Here is a 24,181-nt window from a genome sequence, read left to right as displayed (position 1 = left end):
ATTTCTGATGAAGAAAGACTGGCTTCTCTTCACTGGAGGGAGAGGAGGAAACATCTCAAATGTTTCCAAAATGAGAAAAGCAAAGAAAAAAGAAAATGTTCATGCAAGTAAAAAGTAGGGATGTCTTTCTGTAGGTGACTACATGATTAACCACTAAGGCTGAGCTTATCAGTTAATCTTGTTGTTTACATGCATTCCCCTCCAGCCCCGCTCTTGATGCCTCTGTATCTCCATGAACACCGGATCCACCTTCCCTCCCCTAGTGCTGCTGCCTCTAATGGAGAGGCAGCAGCATGGACAGTGAGGGGGATAGGCTGGAGCCAATACACACAGGGAGCCAGCTTTCAAGCCAGCTCCCCAAGCATACTGGCTCCCTTGGAACCACCTGCTCTCCCCTTGCTGCCTCCTACAGAGGCAGCGGGGGGAGGGAGCAGGCTGGAGCTGGTGCTAGGGGGAGCTTTAAGAGCTGATTTTCCCCCAGTACCTCTATTAAAGGCAGCAGCGTGTTAGGGGGGACAGGGAGGCTGCCACAAAGCAGCCTCTGTCCACAGCAGGCCTGAGCTCCCCATGGACAAGGGCTGCAGCTACCCCATGCTGCTGCTTCCATATCAGAGGCAGCAGCGTGGGGCAACAGATGAGCTGGTCTGTGCACGGAACTGGTTTTAAAACTGGCTCCCCTCGTGGACCGTCTCCCACCTGCCACCCCATGCTGCGGCCTCTGATACAGAGGCAGCAGCGCAGGATGGCAGGGGGCTCGCTGGGAGTGGGCTCAGAAGCATACTGGCTGCTGGCCCTGCCCCCCAGAGACTACTGAATAGTTAGGTAACCACTAGAATTTAATGCGCTTACTTGACTATTCAATTACACAATCTCTAACATCCCTAGAAAAGAGTTCAAGAACTATGGGCAACCTAAAAATTAGCAGTTAGGAGTTAAGGAGAAACACTAGTAGAATAATTTCAAGTGTGGGAAAACACATGGACTAAACTATCAGGAAAAATGACCGATACTAAGAATATACATGATTCATTCTGGAGAAGGAAAGGATTGAGGGGAAACTGATAAAAAAGCAAGCAGATTAAGATCAGCCAACGTAGGGCAGATTTACTGAGCACAAATTTCTTCCCCATCCCTATCATTCTAATATCTTACATTTCTCTACCCAAAGGGATCTGTAAAACAGACAATGCAGGTGGGAAAGTGGCCTGACAGTTGAATGCTAAAATTAAAAATTGATGCCGGATAACGGGGAAGGAAAGTGTTGATGTTTGCAATCCTCAGAGTCTAAAGAAATGAGATCTGCCCTTCAAAGGGTCAGACCCTTTCCAAAATGCCTTCAGAGCATCTGCAGGATGAAACACTCAATTCTATTTATCAAATGCAACAGGAACTAGTTTCTGCAAAGTCCTCATCCACAGAGATCCATTTATCCAAAATTAAGACATGTCCTAACATTTAGTACCGTATTTTCCGGCGTATAGGGCGACTGGGTGTATAAGACGACCCCCTATCTTTTTAATTAAAAGATAGGGTTTCATCTTATACCCCAGCGCCCCTCCGCCTCCTTTGCTCCCGGTGTCCCTGGTCTGCTGGAGATGGTCCCCAGCAGACCAGAGGCACCGGGAGCAAAGCCGCCAGGAGTGCCTGGGCTGCCCCCCCCCCCCCCCGCCAGAGCCCCTCCGAGGCTTTGAAAGCCTCGGGGGAAGCCGGCGGGGGGGCATCCCAGGCGCGCATGGGCTGCCCCCCCGCCGGAGCCCCTCCGCGGCTTTGAAAGCCTCGGGGGAAGCCGGCGGCGGGGCATCCCAGGCGCGCATGGGCTGCCCCCCCGCCGGAGCCCCTCCGCGGCTTTGAAAGCCTCGGGGGAAGCCGGCGGCGGGGCATCCCATGCGCGCCTGGGATGCCCCGCCGCCGGCTTCCCCCGAGGCTTTCAAAGCCGCGGAGGGGCTCCGGCGGGGGGGCAGCCCATGCGCGCCTGGGATGCCCCGCCGCCGGCTTCCCCCGAGGCTTTCAAAGCCGCGGAGGGGCTCCGGCGGGGGGGCAGCCCATGCGCGCCTGGGATGCCCCGCCGCCGGCTTCCCCCGAGGCTTTCAAAGCCGCGGAGGGGCTCCGGGGGGGGGGCAGCCCATGCGCGCCTGGGATGCCCCCCCGCCGGCTTCCCCCGAGGCTTTCAAAGCCGCGGAGGGGCTCCGGCGGCGGTGCATCCGGCGTACAAGACGACCCCCGATTTTGGGGGGATGTTTTTTAACATCAGAGGTCGTCTTGTACGCCGGAATATACGGTATTACACTGAAAGGTCAGTGTATCCCATATTCCACGTATTTTAATACATTAAACTACATTCTCTTGCTCTCTTTTGATGGACAGGGTTTTATTGAATTTAGTGTGGGAAGAGAAAAATAAATAGTGCCATAATTAATGCAATTCTTTCCTGTGAGAAACAAGATTAACCTTCCCCATTGCTATGCAGGACAGTTCATTTCAAATCCTTCATGCCCCATTTCTTGCGCTAACTTTTTTTGGGGAAGAGAACTACTACAGATGAAGCATGTGTGTCTCTTGGTGGACAACCACGAAAGAAGGAGTGCTGTTGTTTTTAAAGCAAATGCACTCCAGCGCATGGAATCCCTGTGTTGGAATGAAGAGGATGACATCTAGCCACCCAAGAAATTAGTTTAGGAAAATAAGGCCTACTCTATACTTAAAAGTTAGTTCAACATAACTATGGCACTCAGGCATTTAAAAAATTCAGACCCCTAAGCACCGAAGCTGTGCTGACCTAACCCCTGGTTTAGATGCAGCTAGATTGCTGGAAGAATGCTTCTGCTGATCTGGGAGGTGGAAATCCTACAGCAACAGAAAAATCTCCCTTCCACCAATGCAGGAAGCATCTACCCCAGGGCCAAGCAAAATATGGCTGTCTGCTCCGCCCCTGCATGCTGCTGAGATCAATCAGCTGTGAAGGCCTGAGAATCTCTGAGCACAGCCGTGAGCGAGGAGAGGTTTCACGCGCTGCCCCAACCCAAGCACAATCTCGCAGCTCCCACTGGCTGGAAACTGGCCTCTCCCTCTTCCCCTCTCGCTCATAGCAATGCTCAGAGACACACAGGCCTCTGCAGCCAGCTGCCCTGAGAGGAGTGAAAAGGCAGGGCAGCCTGGCTAAGGTTACTGCTGGACTGGTGACCAGGAGCCGTCCTAGGTAGGCACCTCCTACCCAGCCCCTGCCTCTGGCCCTCCAGCCCCTCCCCCCAATTCTCTGTCCCCCGCATCCTGTAATCTTACCCCACTTAACCCAAACCACCTGCATCCAGACTGCCTCCCAAACTCTACACTCCAATCCTCTGTCCCAGGTCACAAACAAAATCCATGCACCCCCTACTGAACCCCTGCCCCAGGTCACAACAGCCTCCCAGACCCTCTACCCCCTACTATGCCCTTCCCCCAAGTCAGAATCCTCTCCTCCACACCTACCACCTCCCAGATCCTGCACCCCAATTCCCTGTCACAGATTACAACCCCCTCCCTGCCCTAGGTCACAACCCAAACGCCTATACTCCATCCTGCACCCTTGCCCCAGGTCACAACCCCTTTCCAGACCCTGCACTCCTTCTATACCTCTCCATCAGGTCAGAATCCTCTCCTGCACCCATGCCCCCTTCCAGACCCTGCACCCTCTTCTGCACCCCAATCGCCTCCCTGAGCACCTTTCTGCACCCAACCTCTATCCCAGACAACACATGCCTTCCATTAATATCCTGGAGGAGGGTAGCCCTTGATCACTTACCAAATTCTTGGTGTGCCCCCCCTCTCAACAATACTCCCCCCATCTGCACTATGATGTTACAACAGCTATGGTGCCACAGCTGTGCAGCCTGAAGCATCCATAGTGTAGAGATGGCCTAATTCTTTAACAGAAGCATGTGGCATATGAGTTTTCCTGTAATTCACAATCACAGCATCTCCTTGCTTCCTAGGCTGTTAGGAGAAATTTAAGAGCTAAAAATAAGATGTTCTCTTTTTCCTGGAACTTTAGCAGTGGACTCTAACCCCACATAGTATGCAAAAACTTGACATCCCCTTGACTCCCGCCTGCGAGATTCTCATCTCCTGGAATCCAACAACATTCTTGGATGTTATGTAGTCCCCTCCACTGATTTCTGCACTGTCTGCTCTTGACTGCAACACCCCACCCACGACACACCAGAGATAAAGTGCCAAAACACACCATACCTTATAATACTTGGATACTGACTGAATTGGCATGGAACTGGACGTGCCTTCTGGTGGATCAATGCTAAAGACAATCTAAGAAACAGATGGACAAAGCACAGAAAACTTAAAAAGATACCTCCAGCAAAATCAGTAACATGTCAAATAACTATGTAAAATGATTGCTGCTGCTACAAACAGGGATGTTAAATTTTGGCTAATCAGCTAATCGAGTAGTAGATGGATTTTCCATTGACTACTCAATTAGTGGATAAGGTGGGGGAGAGGGGACTGGGGCACTTGCTATCCCAGCAGCGCCTCTTCCTTTTAAACGTAGCAAGAACCCCACAGCTCTTACTACATTTAAAAGGCAGAGGTGCAGCAGATGGACCAGGTGCAAGCAAGGACTGCTTGAGTCCTCACTCGCGCCATTTTCCCCACTGCTCCCCCCATGGAAACAGTGCTGGGGGGAACCGGCTTTTAAGCTGGCTCCCTCCAGCACTGGCTCCTGCTCCTCCCCCTTGCTGCCTCTGACATGGAGGCAGCAAAGGAGGGGGGGAAGTGACTAGTCAAGTAGTGACTTGACTACTCGATGAGCCTACGTATATTGGGTAGTCGACCAGTCACTTATGTCCCTAGCTACAAATATCTTTTCAGTATTTGCTTTGTATACTCAGGTGCTGTAATTCTACTCTCAAAAATAAACATACCGGTGAAACTATTTTTGACAAGCAGGATAAATAGGGCCATCTTCGCTGTAAATTGCAAGTGCCTGTGACACAATTAAGCAGAGAGGAAAAATAAATATTAAAATGTATAATCAGAACCTAAATGAGCTAGTATTTAAACTGATTGTCAAAGATACTTAAACCATTGCATCTATTTTTGTGAAGAGAATAATAGCACCAGAGTACGTAAAACAAATATTTGCAAGCACAAAAGGATAGTTGAAGAACTAGTGAGCCATTTCCGTGAACAAATACCAAATTTACGCAACACAAGCAACACTGCATGTGTAAGATCTAGATAATACAAGTAAGGCATCAGTGCAGGGGAATGGACTAGATGACCTATGGAGGTCCTTTCCAGGCCTTTATCTATATAATTCTAGGTTGTACACGATTGAATGTGATTTTTTATTCATTTTATCAGTAGAAACACAGTACTAATACACATGCTGGCAATGATGAGGCAACAGCTGTTTTGAGAAAAATCCCTTTGAATTTCCAGATTTGTGCTCAAAATTTCAGCCATGATATATCACCTAACAATGCTCTTTTCAGAAAAAAAGCCTAGTAAATGCTGCTTTCAAACCTATTTCCATCTCCCCATTTGTAATTCACCGGGGTGGGCAAGGTACAGATCACAGGTGGGATACAGCCTGCCAAGCCTTTTGATCCAGCCCACCCTGCTGGGACCCTGAAGCAGGCTTCCTGGATGCCGCAGTCAGAGGCTGCTCAGAACAGCTGGTGGCTTCTTTTAGGTGCCCTGCACCTGGCTGGGGGGAGGAGAGGCAGAGACTTCATGCGCTACCCCCACCCCCAGCCCAATCATCGCAGCACCCATTGGCCAGAAACCCAAATAGAAACACAATGGTGAAACCGGACGATGGGAGCTGCAAAGATTGGGTGGGGTTGGGGACAGAGCATGAAGTCTCCCCCTGCCCCACCAATGCAGTGCAGAGCAGCACATGAGGGAGACTCTAGCTGTTTTGAGCGGCAAGCAGGGAGTCTGTCTCAGGGTCCCCATTGGGCTGCTGGTCAGGAGCTGCCTAAAGTAAACGACTTCTAGCCAGAGCCTGACTCTGACACCCCATCCTCTCCCTGACCCTGCACCCCAATCCCTACCCTCCCTTCTGCACCCAACGTCCATCCCAGACTTTGCACTTCCTCCTTAGAAAAGTGCAGCCCTTGATCTCTTACCAAAATCTTGGAGTGGCCCCCCCCTTCAAAAATTATTGCCCACTCCTGCACTACACCCACTATTGTATCTAAATGCCACATACAAATAAACAGTAGTATAAGCTCTGCTCTGAAAGGACTGTCCTTTTCCACTGTTCCTGGGTTTCATGTCTAAATGGAGATGCTTCTATTAAACTTATGGAATTGCAAATTCAAAGAGATGGTCAGCACCATTTCAATAAAAGCAGCTTGTTTAATAAAAACACCAATGTTTATAATGGCATAATTCTGTAAGCCAAGTTTCTTGAGACATTCGTAAGACATTAATAGTGCTCATAAAGATACAGTTTATAGTAAAAGGAAGGCATTTCCCACTACAGTGAAGAAAAAATAAAAGCAGCATTCCTGGAAAGCAAACTGTATACAATAAACCTTAGTGTGACCAAAAGGGGTTTTACCAAATGTCTAAAAAATTTTTTCAACAAAGACAAACACCCGATAATCTGAGACGTTATACTTCCAAAAATAGGACTGTATATAACAAGGAAACACAGAGTGGCACAGAGAACAGGGCTCTGGACTGACTCAGGAAACCCAGCTTCTATTGCTGGTGCCACCACCCAATTCTTGTGCACCTCGGGCAAATAATTCAATCTCTGGGCTTATGTTACCCACATGGTGATTATGACACTTGCTTTCTCTTATAAATCACTGAGACAGATGGCTATAAAGTGCTATTGTTATAATAGAGCATACCTATGACAGAACACCCTTTTCACAGCTGGGCATATTTCATGCACATGCTCAGCTTTACAAACCAAATTTCTACTGGCTCAGTTATCTGAGGGACCAGAATTCAAACATCTCACTTCTAGAACTGGCAAAGGTGATGAGCTGCCCAACACTGGTCTAGGCTCCTCTCTCTATTTCTCTCTTTCCCTTTCGGGACAGAGAGGAGTGGTTGTGGTTGAAGACTTCACCCTTCCACACCAGGATTGGGGAGGGTGAGCGGTGCCAACACCATGAAGGCTCCAAGGGGATGTTCCACACTGGAGGCATAGTGCCCAGGGTTGAGGAAGGCGCCTGCTCCTCTATTGGGAACACTGTGACTCCATTAGGAATGTCCCTCAAAAAAAAATCTACAAACTGAGCATTGGTTACTAATGTGCCCCTTGCCGAGACACCATAGACACCTTTCATGTGGGTCACTCATGGGCATAGGGCACCTGCACGAAACACAAGGTTTGAAGCTTGGGGATCTGGGCATGCTCTGTTCCTAGGCCAACATCTCATCCAGGACAACAAACTCTATGTAAACTAACTTATCAACTGGTTGAAGAACTATCTACAGAGTTGCTCAACTGAGGCAATCTAGCTATGATGAATCACTGGCAGCAAGAAGGAACTGTGGATGGTGGAGTGCGCTGTGCCTCTTGTACCATGTCATGTTGTTGCCACTCTAGGAGTTGCCAGAGCCATTCTCCTATGGATGCTGCTAGGGAAAAAAACTTCCAGCACCGGTGCACATGGCAAGTATACACCCCCAATGTGGGATGGACGTGAGCAATCACTCAAAGAACCTGACCTGATTAATCCCCACTAAGCCTCCTCTTTATGCTGAATTTCTGAACTGCGTGTTCCCAAATAGATTGGCTGTAAGAGAAATGAGACCCACTATTGGTAATGAGAGGCAGCCTCATTCATCCGCTTAGTAGGCTTTGAGCCCAGTGATGCTGACCAAAACCAAGACATGTTCATACCATCTGAGCAGGGTTTCAAGATTCAGGACAGAACTTGACCCAAATCTCAGTGTACAAGTACTTTGCTCCTAAATCTGATGGCATAGACAGAAGTTGCTTAAGGTGATAATGGCCCAGAGTTGGCAGACTGATAGGATCACTCTGTATCTGATCCAGTGATTTTCAACCCATTATGGACTGTAATGTGCAGCTCTTTTTTGTGTTATGTGTGCTGCATTTCTACAGTAGCTATACTAACTGTAGAATAGTGATAGAAATGTAGCAGTGTTAGTCTGGTGTAGCTGAAACAAAAAACAGGACTATGTAGCACTTTAAAGACTAACAAGATGGTTTATTAGGTGATGAGCTTTCGTGGGCCAGACCCACTTCTTCAGATCAAATAGTGGAAGAAAACTGTCACAACCATATATACCAAAGGATACAATTAAAAAAATGAACACATATGAAAAGGACAAATCAAATTTCAGAACAGGAGGAGGATGGGGGTGGGAGGTAAATGTCTGTGAGCTAATGATATTAGAGGTGATAATTGGAGAAGCTATCTTTGTAACGGGTAAGATAATTAGAGTCTTTATTCAAACTTAAGTGTAAAGTGTTGAATTTAAGCATGAATGACAGTTCAGAGGATTCTCTTTCACGTGTAGTCTTAAAAGGCCTTTGAAGCAGGATGCAGATAATCAAGTCGTTGAGACAATGTCCTCGCTGGTTGAAATGGCAAGAAACTGTTTTTCTTTGTGATCCTGTCTAATATCTGTTTTGTAGGCATTGATCCTTTGGCGAAGTGTCTGAGACGTTTGTCCAATGTACATAGCAGACGGACACTTTCGGCACATGATAGCATAAATTATATTTCTGGATATAATTATATTTCTGGAGCAGGTATATGTGTTCTTGATCTTATAACTCACTTGGTTAGGTCCAATAATGGTATCAGCAGAGTGAATATGTGGACAAAGCTGGCAATGGGGTTTGTTGCAAGGGAAGGTACCAGGGTTGGTATTAGTGTGGTATGTCCTGTGTTTGTTGGTAAGAATCATCTTGAGGTTAGGTGGTTGTCTATAGGAGACTATGGGTCTGTCTCCCAGAGCCTCTTGGAGTTTAGTATCCTGTTCCAGTATAGGATGTAGTTTATTGATAATGTGTTGGATAGGTTTAAGTTGGGGGCTGTAGGTGATGACAAGTGGTGTTCTATTGTTGGTTTTCTTGGGTCTGTCTTGAAGTAGTTGGTTTCTAGGTATTCGTCTGGCTCTTTCAATTTGCTTTTTTATTTCTCCGGGTGGGTAGTTGAGGTTTATAAATGCTTGGTAGAGATCCTGAAGTTTCTGGTCTCTGTCAATGGGATTAGAGCAGATGCGGTTGTATCGAAGGGCTTGGCTATAGACGATGGATTGTATGGTGTGTTCTGGAAGGGAGCTGGAAGCATGTAGGTAACTGTATGAGTCAGTGGGTTTTCTGTAGAGAGTGGTGTCTAATTTTCCATTGCTGATTTGTACTGTGGTGTCCAGGAAATGGATCTCTCGTGTAGAATGGTCCAGGCTGAGATTGATGGTGGGGTGAAGGTTGTTAAAATCACCGTGGAATGTCTCCAGTGTTTCTTGGCCATGCGTCCAGATCATAAAGATGTCATCGATGTAGCGTAAGTAGAGAAGGGGTAAAAGGGGACGGGAGTTGAGGAAATGTTGTTCTAGGTCAGCCATAAAGATATTAGCATACTATGAGGCCATGCGTGTACCCATGGCTGTGCCGCTGATCTGGAGGTATAAGTTGTTCTCAAACTGGAAATAACTGCGGGTGAGAACAAAGTTACATAGGTCTGCTATCAGGTTGGCTGTGGTGTCCTCCGGGATAGTGTTTCTAATTGCTTGTAATCCGTCTTCATGTGGGATGTTGGTGTATAGAGCTTCTACATCCATGGTGGCAAGGATGGTGTTATCGGGGAGGTTATTGATGTTTTGTAGTTTCCTTAGGAAGTCAGTAGTGTCTCGGAGATAGCTGGGGGTGTTGGTTGCGTAGGGTTTGAGAAGAGAGTCTACATAGCTGGATAAACCAGTAGTGAGCTTGCCAATACTAGAGATGATGGGACGTCCGGGGTGTCCAGGTTTCTGGATTTTGGGAAGAAGATAGAACAATCCTGGTCGGGGGTCAGAAGGTGTTTCTGTGTGGATTTGTTCCCGAGTAGCTGTAGGGAGGCTTTTAAGGAGACAGTATAGTTTCTTTTGGTATTCCAAGGTGGGATCAGAGGAGAGAGGTTTGTAAAATGTGGTGTTGGAGAGTTGTCTGGTTGCCTCCTGGTTATAGTTGGCCTTATTCATAATGACCACAGCACCCCCTTTGTCAGCTTGTTTGATTATAATGTATGATCCTGAGGCTGTCACATGGACAGCAGCTGTGTGCTGACTGGGCTTGCCCTGTGCTGACTGGGCTAGCCACTGATCTGCTCTTTGTCATAAAATAGGAGTTGTCAATATATTCATAATTTGGGAAACGCTGAACTAGTGGAAGAAGGAGTTAAGATACTGTGATGAATGAGCTGTCTGATATGTTGCATGAAGCTAGTTTTTCTTAAAAAAAAATACAAAATAGGAAACAAGATCATCCTTTCCTGACAAATTCCAAATCTGAAAGAAGGCAGAGTTTATTCAGCTGCCAAAGCATGCAATTCTTGGTAAAAAAAAAACAACACAACAACCTGATAAACAGTTATTGGGAAATTCACTATTACAGCTTATCATATTTCCAAGAATCACCGATGGGGTGAGACACATTTAACTGCTTGAATTCTGCCAAATGATCCAAGTAGAAGTGACAAAATGCATTTCACATAAGTCACTCAGACACAGCAACATTTCAGTATCACACCAGGGCTTCAAAGGAATGCAACAATATTCCATCGAACAGGATGTGTTAAGGCATAGTAGAGTCTGGTGTAATTACAGGGAATGCTTGAATCTACAAAACGGAACATTATTTCCAGTAAAGAGGAAAGTAAGCAACAGCCTATACAAAGTCTTTGGCAAGAAGAGAGACTGCGGAGTGACATATGTTATCCTCCCCAGATTAAAAAAAAATATATCTGCTGCTACTACATGCAGGCCAATACAAGGGAGCCCATTTGAATAAAAAGCCTGGGAACATATTATGGTGCTTTGGTAAAGAAAAAGCACATTTGAGTAGTTTATGCTGCTACCAAATGCAGAGCTGTGCATACAGTTATCCAATTCAATTTTCAGATAAAGTGAATTTCGTAGAATTTGTTAAACATTTCTGTTGCTCCCTCTGCTACTCCACCCTCCCAACAGCCAGCTTTCTCCCATCCCCCTCCTGTCTTTCTTTACTAGTATTTCTGGTACTTTTGCACTTCCTACAAAGTAAACTGATGAAGGGGGCTCCTAGAAACTAGGAGAAGTCCACAGTGCTGCAGTGAATGGAGTGAGGCAGCAGGTCACAATCAACTACAGCAGTCTTCAGGGTGACTGAAGTGGAAGGTGGGCGTAGGCCACCTACTGACTATACAAGGTCACTGGTTTCATTTATTTTTCATTTTCTTTAAGGGTCATTCATCAATCTGAAATTATTTCCTGCATCTTTATCTGGATGTCCAAATGTTTACCCTGAATTTATCAATGAGCTCTACATATTCACAACAGAGCAATGAGCAAGAATGAAGCAGCAAGACATGTATGAAATCTTTATGACTATTATCACCACTTCTCCAGGAAAATTAACAGGAAAATATGTTTCTGATCCAAAAGAAAAGGAACAGTTGGGAAAGTGCTCAAATTTCATTATCAGTTTTCAGGGAAAGGTTCCATTCAAACTGATATCCAGTGACTCAAGCAAGGAGACTACCCTGAAATCGAAGTCCAGAAACAAAGCGACCCCATCTAAAATATCACCAGTTGTTCCAAAATGTAGGTATTACAGTTATGATGCTATTCAGTTTGACCTCTCAGCTCTCTAAATTCATTGTGTACTTTGTCAATATAGTTAAAAACAAGCCTTTTAGCCAAATACACAGGTCAGCTAGAATATGAACTTCAGTTCAATAGCCCACAATATCCTCTGAGTTCTTTGTAACCACTTCCTTCCTCAAAGACATGTATATTTTCAATTCCTGTAACACAGGGAGTGTACTCAACTACGGTTTTTTTTGTGCATTACTGAGCTGCAGCTGTAAAACATTGTATAAGGATTCTATTTTAAAAGTTCCTGATATTCTATAAATAAAAAAAAACATAGTTAAGATTACCTACATTCTTCCCTTTCCCCCAGCTGCAATTTACTCTTTCAAGGGAAGATCCCTTGTAACCAAATACAGTAAAACTCCAATTGTCCAGCATCCAGTGGTTTGGCACGCCTGATAGAATCATAGAACCATAGAGCTGGATGAGACCTCAGAAGGTCATCAAGTCCAGCCCCTTGCTCTAGGCAGGACCAATCCCAACTAAATCAACCCAGCCAGGGCTTTGTCAAGCCGAGACTTAAACACCTCTAGGGATGGAGACTCCACTACTTCCCTAGGGAACCCATTCCAGTGCTTCACCACTCTCTTAGGCTATGTCTAGACTGCAAGCCTCTTTCGAAAGATACTTTCGAAAGAGCCTCTTTCGAAAGAGAGCGTCTAGACTGCACGTTGAACTTTCGAAAAAGCGGCTTGCTTTTTCGAAAGAAAGCATCCAGTGAGTCTGGATGCTCTCTTTCGAAGAAGCCCTATTTACATTGAAGAACGCCTTCTTTCGAAAGAGGAACTTTCGAAAGAAGGTGTTCTTCCTCGTGAAATGAGGTTTACCGCCATCGAAAGAAAAGCCGCGTTCTTTCGATTTAATTTCGAAAGAACGTGGCTTGAGTCTGGACGCAGGTGAGGTTTTTTCGAAAAAAGGCTACTTTTTTCGAAAAAACCCCTGAGTCTGGACGCAGCCTTAGTGAAATAGTTTTTCCTAATATCCAACCTGGACCACAACTTGAGACCATTGCTCCTTGTTCTGCCATCCGTCACTACTGAGAACAGCCTCTCTGCATCCTCTTTGGAACCCCCCTTCCGGAAGTTGAAGGCTGCTATCAAATCCTCCCTCACTCTTCTCTTCTGCAGACTAAACAGACCCAAGTCCCTCAGCCTCTCCTCATAAGTCATATGCTCCAGCCCCCCTTTTGGTTGCCCTCCGCTGGACCCTCTCCAATGCGTCCACATCCTTTTTGTAGTGGGGGGCCCAGAACTGGACACAATACTCCAGATGTGGCGTCACCAAAGCCGAAGAAAGGGGAATGATGACATCTCTGGATCTGCTGGCAATGCTCCTCTTAATGCAACCTAATATGCCATTAGCCTTCTTGGCTACAAGGGCACGCTGTTGACTCATATCCAGCTTCTCATCCACTTTAACTCCCAGGTCCTTTTCTGCAGAACTACTACTTAGCTGGTTGGTCCCCAGCTTGTAACTATGCTCAGGATTCTTCCGTCCCAAGTGCAGGACTCTGCACTTGTCCTTGTTGAACCTCATCAGATTTCTTGTGGCCCAATCCTCCAATTTGTCTAAGTCACTCTGGACCCTATCTCTGCCCTCAAGCGTAACTACCTCTCCCCCTAGCTTAGTGTCATCCGCAGACTTGCTGAGGGTGCAATCTATCCTCTCATCCAGGTCATTAATAAAGATATTGAACAAAACCGGTCCTAGAACCGAACCTTGGGGCACTCTGCTAGAAACCGACCACCATCCTGACATCGAGCCGTTGATCACTACCCACTGGGCCCGGCCTTCTAGCCATTTATCCAATCCACATTCCCTTAACTTCCTGGCAAGAATATTGTGGGAGATCGTATCAAAAGCCTTGCTAAAGTCAAGGTATATCACATCCACTGACTTTCCCACGTCCACAAAGCCAGTTACCTCATCACAGAAGCTAATCAGATTGGTCAGGCATGACTTGCCCTTTGTGAATCCATGCTGACTATTCCTAATCACTTTCCTCTCTTCCAAGAGCCTCAAAATGGATTCCTTAAGGATCCCTTCCATGATTTTTCCAGGAACCAAGGTAAGACTGACCGGCCTATAGTTCCCTGGATCGTCCTTCTTCCCTTTTCTGAAGATGGGCACTACATATGCCTTTTTCCAATCATCCGGGATTTCTCCCGATCTCCATGACTTTTCAAATATAACGGCCAAAGGCTCCTCAATGACATTTGCCAAGTCCCTCAGTACCCTCGGATGCATTAAGTCCGGACCCATAGATTTGTGTACATTTAGCTTTTCTAAACCTGTTCTTTACCCACCAAAGGCTGTCCATCTTCATCCCATCTTGCGTCACTTAGCGCATTAGTCCGGGAGCCCACCTTGTCCGTGAATACAAAGGCAAAGACAGCACTAAGTACTTCAGCTTTCCCCACATCATCTGTCACTAGGTTACCTCCTTCATCCAGTATGGGTCCCACACCCTCTCTGATCACCTTCTTCTTGTTAACATGCCTGTAGAAACCTTTCTTGTTATCTTTCACATCCTTAGCCAGTCGCAATTCCATTTGCGCTTTCACCTTCCAGATAACCCCCCGGCATTCTCGAGCTATACATTTAAACACCTCCCTGGTCATTTGTCCAAGTTTCCACTTTTTGAAAGCTTCCTTTTTGTACTTAAGTTCACTAAGGATTTCCCCTATAAGCCAATCCGGCCTCCTACCATGTTTGCCTCTCTTGCTACGCATCGAGATGGTTTCTTTCTGTGCCTTCAAGAAGGCTTCTTTAAAATACTGCCAGCTGTCCTGGACTCCTTTCCCCTTCATGTTAGCATCCCAGGGGATTCTGCCCATCAGGTCTCTGAGGGTATGTCTACACTATCCCTCTAGTTCGAACTGGGGGGGTAATGTAGTCATACGGAGCTGCAAATGAAGCCCAGGATTTGAATTTCCCGGGCTTCATTTGCATAAAGCCGGCCGGTGCCATTTTTAAATGCCGGCTAGTTTGGACCCCGTGCCGCACGGCTACACGCGGCATGGACTAGCTAGTTCGGATTAGGCTTCCTATCCGAACTAGCTGTACGCCTTGTGGAACGAGGTGTACAGCTAGTTCGGATTAGGAAGCCTTATCCGAACTAGCTAGTCCGTGCCGCGTGTAGCCGCGCGGCACGGGGTCTGAACTAGCTGGCATTTAAACATGGCGCCGGCCGGCTTTATGCAAATGAAGCCCGGGAAATTCAAATCCCGGGCTTCATTTGCAACTCCGTATGACTACATTACCCCCCCAGTTCGAACTAGAGGGATAGTGTAGACATACCGAGGGAGTCAAAATCTGCTTTTTTGTAGTCCAAGGTGTGTATTTTACTACTCTCTTTTCTTCCTTTGGTCAGGATCCTGAAATCTACCATCTCATGATCACTGCTTCCCAGGTTGTCACCCACCTCCACTTCCCCTATTAGTTCCTTCCTGTTTGTGAGCAGAAGGTCAAGCTGCGCACGGCCCTGGTCGGATCCTTCAGCACTTGTGTCAAGAAGTTATCCCCAACATTCTCCAAAAACTTCCTGGATTGCCTGTGTACTGCCATATTGGTTTCCCAACAGATGTCAGGGTGATTAAAGTCTCCCACGAGAACCAGGGCCTGCGATAGTCCGGCACCAACTGGAACCCAGAAGTGCTCCAGCCAGCCAGACAACTGGAGCTCCTGTAAGCCCCAAGCGTGCTCACAGGCCGGGAAAGGGAAGAGGGGTGTGACGTGTCTGCTGGGACACACACTGAGGCCAGCCAGGGAGCAGGGTCAGCGAGGAACGGCGTGTCGAGGGGCGAACCCTCCACCGTTTTGCAGGGAGGCAGGGGAAGCCCCGCGCAGCCGCCTGCTACAGGCCTGATGGGGCTGTAAGCGGTGGTGGTGGAGAGGGGGCGCGGCGAGGGGCGGCGCTGCGGGACCAACCCGGCAGCACCCCAGCTGCTCTGACCCACCATTTCCCGAAGTCCGCCGGTGCTAAAACTGAAGAGCGGCAGACTTGCGGAAGTTGCGGGGCAGAGCAGTTGGGGTGCTGCTGGATTGGTACCACAGAGCTGCTCAGGTGAGGGGCAGCGCTGCGGGGCCAACCTGGCAGCACCCCAGCTGCTCTGCCCTGCTGCTTCCCCAAGTCTGCCGCTGCCGCTTGCAGCCCTAGTTGGCCTGTCACCGGCAGCTGTGCAGGCCTTCCCCCACCTCCCTGCAAAACGGGGGAGGGTTCGCACCTCGCCATTCCCTGCCAACCCGACCCAACCCACACACCGCCGGCCACAATGCGGGTCCCAGCAGACCGATCACAGCCCTCTTCCCCCCGCCGGAGTATCTCCTGATACTCTGGCATATCCAATAATCCGGCACCCCCTGGGTCCCAAAGGTGCTGGATTATCGGAAGTCTACTGTACTGCTGGATGGACATGCGATTTGCACAACTCAACCATCCAGCTCCTCCTAGTGGAGATTAGAAACAATTTTCCCTTATTTCCTATTATGTCAAATATCAGAAGTACACAGCTGCCCAACTCTTTTATAGCTGGCTTCTGAATGCCACAAATAGTTCTGTGTCTCCTGTAAACGCACTTTAAATCCACAAGATGCCAAGAAAGGCTGGTCCTCGAAGCTAAGAAATGAAACTCACAAACAGGTTTCCTTTAGGTACTATTAATGCAGTGAAAATTTAGAATTGTATCAATTTAGATGTTTTTAAAAGATTCTTATCCATATGCCCCACTGAATTACATAAGTAGAAGCAATTTCTCAATAGAGAAAACTAATCAAAACAGCCATATTCATACTTTAATGCTTACAGTGAAAGTCATGAAATCGCTGATGAAACACACTAGCAAACTACCTACAAGCCATGCAGAGGCAGCTGTTTGAGCGGATTTGTCAGGTAGAAAATCTTCCCTCAATAGCATACCAACTCCCACCAATGCTTAAGAGTTAAACAAACACACTTCAAAGAGAAAAAAGAATCCTTTGATGTCTTTCCACATTCTCCACCACCTTTTCAATCTTTCAGAATTATAATGAGGAAGAAGAATTATTTACCTGAATAATGTCTGAAAGTTTATGTAATCCCGCTGTGTTGGTAAAGATCCCAGTACCTAGAGATGACAGTATATTAACATTTTATATAAACTAATGCACATATGTCTATATACCCATAAGTGAGAGTGCACAAACACACAGATAAAGGTGCACTGCACACATCCACATCTCACTCACTACCTCCAAGATTATAAATAAAGTGGCTTAAAAACATTATTGATCACAAAGAGTAAATTACACCAGCACACTGCAGCATAATTTGGTGTGCAAGGAGAGCATGACCTGATTTCATAGCATTTGTCCCACCTCCACCCTGCACTGAGAAGCTGTAATGTAAATTAGTTTTCATACTGCTCACGTAATTTATAGTCAATGATCAAATCTCAGTGAAGGTTCTCTAAATTCAGAGCCTGGAGTTTTGGAAATAATGGATACTAGCTATTCATAAGGTATTTCAAAAGTGAACTTTATGCCATTTCCCTTCTGTAGTAAGGCTTCCGATCACCTCCCACTGGGTAGTATTAAGAAGATAGCATATATAGTTTTGAAAAACTACTTTACTGATACCAGTGAAGCACTTAGAAAGATCCTGCAGACTAATAAATGCAAGCAGGAATTAGAGAATGAAGTATACCAGAGGTGAGTGGGTAGACACTCTTTACTGCCTTTTCACAAGCTTTTAGTACAATTAATAGTGGTCCCATGTACAGCAAATAGAGAGAGAACGTGATGTGAATGGCACCCAATCTGTCTTTTTATTTGTGCCCCCTACATATGGAAGTATCCATTTGTTGGCATTTCTGAGAAAGCACTGTCATCTATCATTTTAAAAAACTATGCAACTTAGGAGCCATCGTGACAGGCTTATACTTACGGCCTGACAGAAATTGTTCAATCTGTTCCAGCGACTCCAGGAGGGAGGTTTTGGTTTGGAATGTGATCTGGGCCTCTGCAAACAGATCAAAGATGTAGCTGCAATTCAAGAAGAAAAACACAATTAGACAAACCTTCCAAATAACCCTGTATTATTTATTTCATAACAGTAATACCTGGCCCTTGTCGTTCTCTGTATTCCCTTCTCCATGAGGAATAAAGGTAAATAACAATAGCAAATACGTTGTTACAAGGTTAACGGAGATAATGTTGGGATATTTTTGTCTGAAAGCCCAATGACCTTCATCACCACATCATTTACAATTACTTTTCATGCACACCTTATTACAACACACAATTCCGTCTGGTTTACAAACAGTTCGGTAAAGCATGAAGTACCTCAACCAGACCATAGTTAGACTGGTTCTTTAAGCCAGCATTTGACAGTGTGAGGGGGGTGGACTCACCCTGCACTGGACAGGGAAAGGTTAACTCCTCACTGTGTGTAGAGGAAGAAGCCATGCCCTCACATCCTACTGGGCATGTTCCAGGTACAGCACGGAGCAGCTCACTTCAGTCTGAGCTGACTCCCAGAGTGGAAGGACACTCCTTACTGTTCCTGTCCAGGAACCACTGCAACCCAGACCATGAAAGCCAGAGGTGCCAAGACCCAGAAAGACACCCAGCCAGCTGTGGACATCCCAGGAATATCTGAGCTACAGGAAGTTGCATTGGCCAAGGAACTGGAGACTCCAAATATGTGCAAACGTCAATAGAGATAACAGTAGGAAGTAGCCTGAGATGGGACTAGCCATTGTCCTGAGGCTGGTCAGTGTGTTGTGAATGCAGCTGACCCAGTGGCAGACACACTCACTACTGCAAAGATTCTGAGCTGGGACCCAGAGGAGGAGGGAAGGCCTGGATCCCCTACTTGGCTGCAAAACACAAAAATCCTGGCGGTGGCTCACAGCCCCATGTAGCCGCTCGTGACTAGGCCATATAGACTCACCCAGAGGATGACTCTACTGACTGACCACAAAGCCTTGCTGCTGGCAAATCTCAAGCATCACTAATGACTCTGGCCCCTAGGTCTTACTGCCCTGCAGACTCACGGTATCTCCATTGACTTTGGTTATCAGACCTTACTGCCTTGTAAACCATGAGTATTTCTATGGACTCTGGCCACTGAGTCTTGCTGTCCTATAGAGAAAGGATCCCCCCCACCCAAAATAGGTCACATGACCATACTACCCATAGATCAGGGCAATTACGTAGCCCTACATAATTTGGCCATTGAGCCTTAACACCCTCCAGAACAGGGCAACTTTAGGGACTTCAACCCTTAGGTCTCACAGCCTCAAGAGAGAAGGCAGCTTGAAAGACAGGGTGAACTTGTTCCCACATTGGATGGGGTCAGCCCACCCTATCAGAAAGAAACAAGTGAAGACCATTGTCCAGTTTAACAGAACCTATTATTCACTAATGTACTCCATACCAAACCTTCTGAACTTTAACTTGCTGTTTTTATCGGCGCTGTGGTCTCCAGGTTATAACATGGTTTGCTTTGCCATTACTAAATAGTGAGAGGCTAAATGGAAAAATCCCAATCACAGTAGGATAATACTGTATGCAAAGCATCATATAATAAACAAACTACTCACTATTCCTAAAGGCATGGGGTCAAATGTTTTAGGGTCACATTAATAGATTTCATAATTACTATGATCTGATATTGAAATGCTCATCAGAGTTTAAAAACATATCAAATTACTGAAATACAATTCAAGTAAGAAAGTACAATAGGGAGGAATATTTTATAGGGACCCACTGAATATACTTTGTGTGTACATCAACAGTTAGGCAATAAAGCTGGTTCCCAGAGCTAGGGTAAAATTACTAATGTTAACAGCTAGTATACCTTTTAAGCACTTATTGCTACTTGCTGTCTTGGAGGCTTCCAATCTCAGAGCACTGCATTATCTTCCTTTGGCACTCTGGAGGAGAAACTCACATTGGAGACTATCTATTAGGCCAGAAGTCTCTCCTCCTAACATACAGACAGGCTCATGAGGAGGGTAATACAATCTCACAGCAGAATGGCCAATTTGCACCTACCTCCCTTCTTTAGTGACTCCATTCCCATTAGCGGGCAGCTGCACAGCATCAATAGCATTTTCCAGTTGAAGAAGAATCCCTTTAAAGCAATCGAAGGAGAAAAACAATTCAATTCACAGTAAATAAAAATTCCAGAACTCATCTAAATTGCTATTTTGAATGGCCTTTGTTACAAAGATCGTCACCTAATTACTCCCCCTAAACCTAGCTTTTATCGTCTTTGTATAACCAAGCTGAGGTTAAAATTTATATTTCAGCAGTTTTTAAAGTATTTCAAATGTTTAATTTTTAAAAACTCTAAACACATATACTGACTGTATATTCATAGAGCACCTACCATCCAAAAGCACTTAGTAAGCATTAATTAATTAAGCCACAACATTCCTGTGACACATAATCTATGCAGGAGAGTAGAATATATGTATGTCTGCCTATTTCATTGCATTTACAAGATTCTCACATCTAGGAAATTGGGTAGTATGTGAGATCGTAATAAATACACAATCTTTCACTCAGTGACACCTTTGCAAATTTCTCTCCCTAAGGACTTCTAATTCAGTGGTAGATCGCTATTCTTGTATAGAAGCTCCAGGGGATAGCCTAGTTAGCCTGTACAGGATAAACTTAAAAAACATCAAATGGTCTGGTAGCACTTTATAGTGATATTATGAGCTTTCGTGGCCACAGCCCACTTCTTCAGATGACTGGAGTTTTTTTAAAAGCTGTGCCCATGAAAGCTCATGATACCATCTACATCAGTGATCTCCAACCTTTTTACACCCATGATCACTTTTTAAATGACAGAACAAGCCAAGATCTAGCCCCCCCCCAGCCCCTTCCTTGAAGCCCCGCCCTTCCTCTCTAGTCTTCTCCTCTCCATCACTTGCTATCCCCAACCCTTATACTGCTGCTTTTTTTCCCAATGCTTCTGTAGGAAGAGGTTTTTCCAATATTTGGCCTGTCTAGACTGGACTAAAGGTCAGAAAAGCCCCTTCTTTTGGAAGCCCCCTTATTCCTCATGGAAAGAGGAATACAGGCAGTCCCCGAGTTACGCAGATCCGACTTATGTTGGATCCGTACTTACAAACGGGGCTTTTCTCGCCCCCGAGGATGCGGGCGGTGGGACCGCCCAGATGCACCGCAGTCCCGCCACCCGCGTCCTCCGGGGCGAGAAAATCTGCTCCACGTCTCCCTGGTCTGCTGGGGGACCCGGGGACCTCCCCTCCAGCAGACCATGGAGATGCGGAGCAAAGCCCCCCCCCAGCAGACCAGGCTTTTCTCGAGGATGCCTGTGATAGAGCAGCTGGGACGCTGCTAGTTGGTCCCGCAGCGCTGCTCCTCGGCGCTACTGGACCAACCCGGCAGCACCCCAGCTGCTCTGCCCCAGGCATCCTGATTCAGCCGCTGCTGGTCAGTTTCAGCAGCGGCTGAATCAGGACGCCTGGGGCAGAGCAGCTGGGGTGCTGCTGGGTTGGTCCAGTAGTGCCTAGGAGCAGCGCTACTGGACCAACCCAGCAGCACCCCAGCTGCTCTGCCCCAGGTGTCCCCAAGTCAGCCGCTGCTGAAACTGACCAGCGGCTGACTACAGGAAGCCCGAGGCAGAGTTGCTCTGCCCCGGGCTTCCTGGAATCAGCTGCTGATCAGTTTCAGCAGCAGCTGACTTGGGGACACCTGGGGCAGAGCAGCTGGGGTGCTGCCGGGTTGATCCCCGCAGCGCCGAGGCGCGGCGCTGCGGGGACCTACCTGGCAGCGCCCCAGCTGCTCTGTCCCAGGCGTCCAGATTCAGCTGCTGTTGAAACTGATCAGCGACTGATTCCAGGAAGCCCGGGGCAGAGAAACTCTGCCTCGAGCTTCCTGTAGTCAGCCGCTGGTCAGTTTCAGCAGCGACTGAATCTGGAGCCAGTTCCGACTTAAGTACAAATTCGACTTAAGTACAAACCTACAGTTCCTATCTCGTACATAACCCGGGGACTGCCTGTATAGGGGTTACCGAAAGAGCACGTTTGCTCTTCCACTAAAAAAAGCGGAAGAACAAATGCTGGATGCAGAAGAGTTTTTCTGGAATATCTCTGGAATCCTGTAAAACTCCTGCAATTTAGCTGTACCCTCCTACTCTAAGGCAGGATGTGTAGGCTCTAGGGTGGGAATGAGGGATTTGGGTGTGGGAAGGGGTGAGAGGTGCAAGCTCTGGGAGGAAATCTAGATGCAGGAGGTGGAGAAGGGGACGCTGGGTCGGGGAGGGGGCTTCAGGCTGGGCACTGTTGGGGTCAGATGTAGGGTTAGGGTACTAAGCAAGCCACAGGCTTGTGGATGTGAAGGTGCAAGAATTTGGGTTAGGGTATGTGAGGGGCTCAGGGCAGGGGGTTCCAGTGTATGACAGGTTCAGATCGAGGGTCTGGGGGAAAAGGGAGTACAGGAGTGTTATGATGCTGTGGGCAGATGGGGGCTTGGCCCTAATTTGGGGTTTGTTGGCCAGGCTTCATTTTTAAATAAAATACTATGTCAAACAAAAAGTTTCTGCATTGTCTTTATTTATGAGAAGGGCAGGGAACCTGTTTTGAGTCAAGGGTCACCGACCCACAGAAAAGTCAGTTGGGGCCACACAAGTGAGATGCAAAATAAAAATTCCTCCAAAACCCCCAAAAGCCTCACTAATGTAGCCCCAACTGTGCTGGTGAGGGCGGGGAACATGGTATTGGGGAAGGGTGCCAGGGGGTACCGGGACAGGGTGCTGGGTAGGGTGCCAATGGGTGCTGGGGCAGGGTGCTTGTGGGTGCTGGGGCAGGAGACTGGGTGCCAGGGCAGGGGACAGGGTGCTGGGTAGGGTGCCAATGGGTGCTGGGGCAAGGGACAGGCGGCTGGGGCAAGGGACAGGGGGCCAGTGGGTTCCGGGGCAAGGGCCTGGGGCCAAGGACAGGGTATCAGTGGAGGCAAGGGACAGGGTGCTGGCGAGGGCAGGGGCAGGGGCAGGGGCCAGGATGCCAGTGGGAGCAGAGTTCCAGTGGGAACAGGGGGCAGGGTGTTGGCTGGGGCAGGGAATCCTCAACACTCACCTCCCCCCCCAGAGGAGGGAAGCTCTGGCAAGAGCCTCCTCCCGGGACTCCTCCCCCACCCCTACAAAGGAGGAAAGCCCCGGCGTGCATTTCCCCTCCGGGACTCCTCCCCCCTCCCCGGTGCGTGCTTTCCCCCGGGACTCCTACCTCCTCCCCCGCAGAGGAGGGGAGCCCCGGTGCACGCCTCCCTTCCCTTCTCCCCCTCCCCCAGGAGGGAAGCCCTAGTGTGCGCTTCCCCGCGGAACTCCTCCCCTATCCCACACAGAGGAGGGGAGCCCCGGCGCGCGCTTCCCCCAGGGACTCCTACATCCTCCCCGGTGCGCGCTTCCCCCTGGGACTCCTCCCCCCTCCCCGGCACGCGCTTCTCCCTGGGACTCCTCCCCCCTCCCCGGTGCATGCTTCCCCTCCGGACTCCTCCCCCCTCTCCAGCGCACGCTTCCCCTCCGGACTCCTCCCCCCTCTCCGGCGCACGCTTCCCCTCCGGACTCCTCCCCCCTCCCCGGCGCGCGCTTCCCCCTGGGACTCCTCCCCCCTCCCCGGCGCGCGCTTCCCCCTGGGACTCCTCCCCCCTCCCCGGCGCACGCTTCCCCCTGGGACTCCTCCCCCCTCTCCGGCGCACGCTTCCCCTCCGGACTCCTCCCCCCTCTCCGGCGCACGCTTCCCCTCCGGACTCCAATCTCCTCCCCCACAGAGGAGGGGAGCTCCGGTGCGCAGTTCCCCACCTCAGGATGGAAGCCCTAATGCGCGCTTCCCCCGCCAGGACTCCTCCCCCGCAGAGGAGGGGAGCCCCGGCACGCACTTTCCCCCGGGACCCGCCCCCCTCCTCGGCGCGCTCTTGCCCTCGGGACTCCTACCTCTTCCCTCGCATAAGAAGGGAGCCCTGGTGCACGCCTCCCTCCATCCCCTGGAAGCCCCAGCACGCACCTTCCTCCGGGACTCCTACGTCCTCCCGCAGCGCCACAGACTTGGAGGAGGGGAGCAGGCAGCGCACTTCTGGAAACTTCCCATGGGAAGCCGGCACTACCTTCATTTTTGGAGGTAGATAGTGGGGCTTCTTGGGGCTGGGGGAAATTGGGGGGGGGGCCCGAATACCTCCCGATCGACTGATTGAGCCCTCCCAATCAACCAGTCAATCACAATCGATGAGTTGGTGACCACAGATCTACATGTTTTGTTAGTCTATAAAGTGCTACCATACCATACGTTGTTTTTTAAGTTTATTCTTGTATAGCTGAGCCTAGCAGATGAAGATTATGCAACCA

General features: G+C 48.2%; 1 protein-coding gene across 13 annotated transcripts in view; it reads right to left on the bottom strand.

The window, feature by feature from the left end:
- RTEL1 (regulator of telomere elongation helicase 1) overlaps positions 1-24,181 on the bottom strand; it is a 122,562-nt gene that overhangs the window by 73,780 nt on the left and 24,601 nt on the right. For all 13 annotated transcript variants that reach the window (XR_012896471.1, XR_012896472.1, XR_012896475.1 and 10 more), the window contains 4 exons: positions 19,867-19,945; positions 17,753-17,850; positions 16,879-16,934; positions 4,228-4,302 (listed from right to left, as the gene is read on the bottom strand). Coding sequence is in view for 8 of the 13 variants with exons in the window: in XM_075900945.1 (XP_075757060.1) it covers positions 4,228-4,302; positions 16,879-16,934; positions 17,753-17,850; positions 19,867-19,945 (308 nt within the window). In the remaining 5 variants the exon portion in view is untranslated. The remainder of the gene's footprint in view (positions 1-4,227; positions 4,303-16,878; positions 16,935-17,752; positions 17,851-19,866; positions 19,946-24,181) is intronic.

This window comes from Pelodiscus sinensis, chromosome 18 (assembly GCF_049634645.1).
Source record: "Pelodiscus sinensis isolate JC-2024 chromosome 18, ASM4963464v1, whole genome shotgun sequence".
NCBI classification, from domain to species: Eukaryota; Metazoa; Chordata; order Testudines; family Trionychidae; genus Pelodiscus; species Pelodiscus sinensis.
The sequence above is the reverse complement of the archived record's forward strand: the minus strand, read 5'-3'. Positions and strand labels throughout refer to the sequence as shown.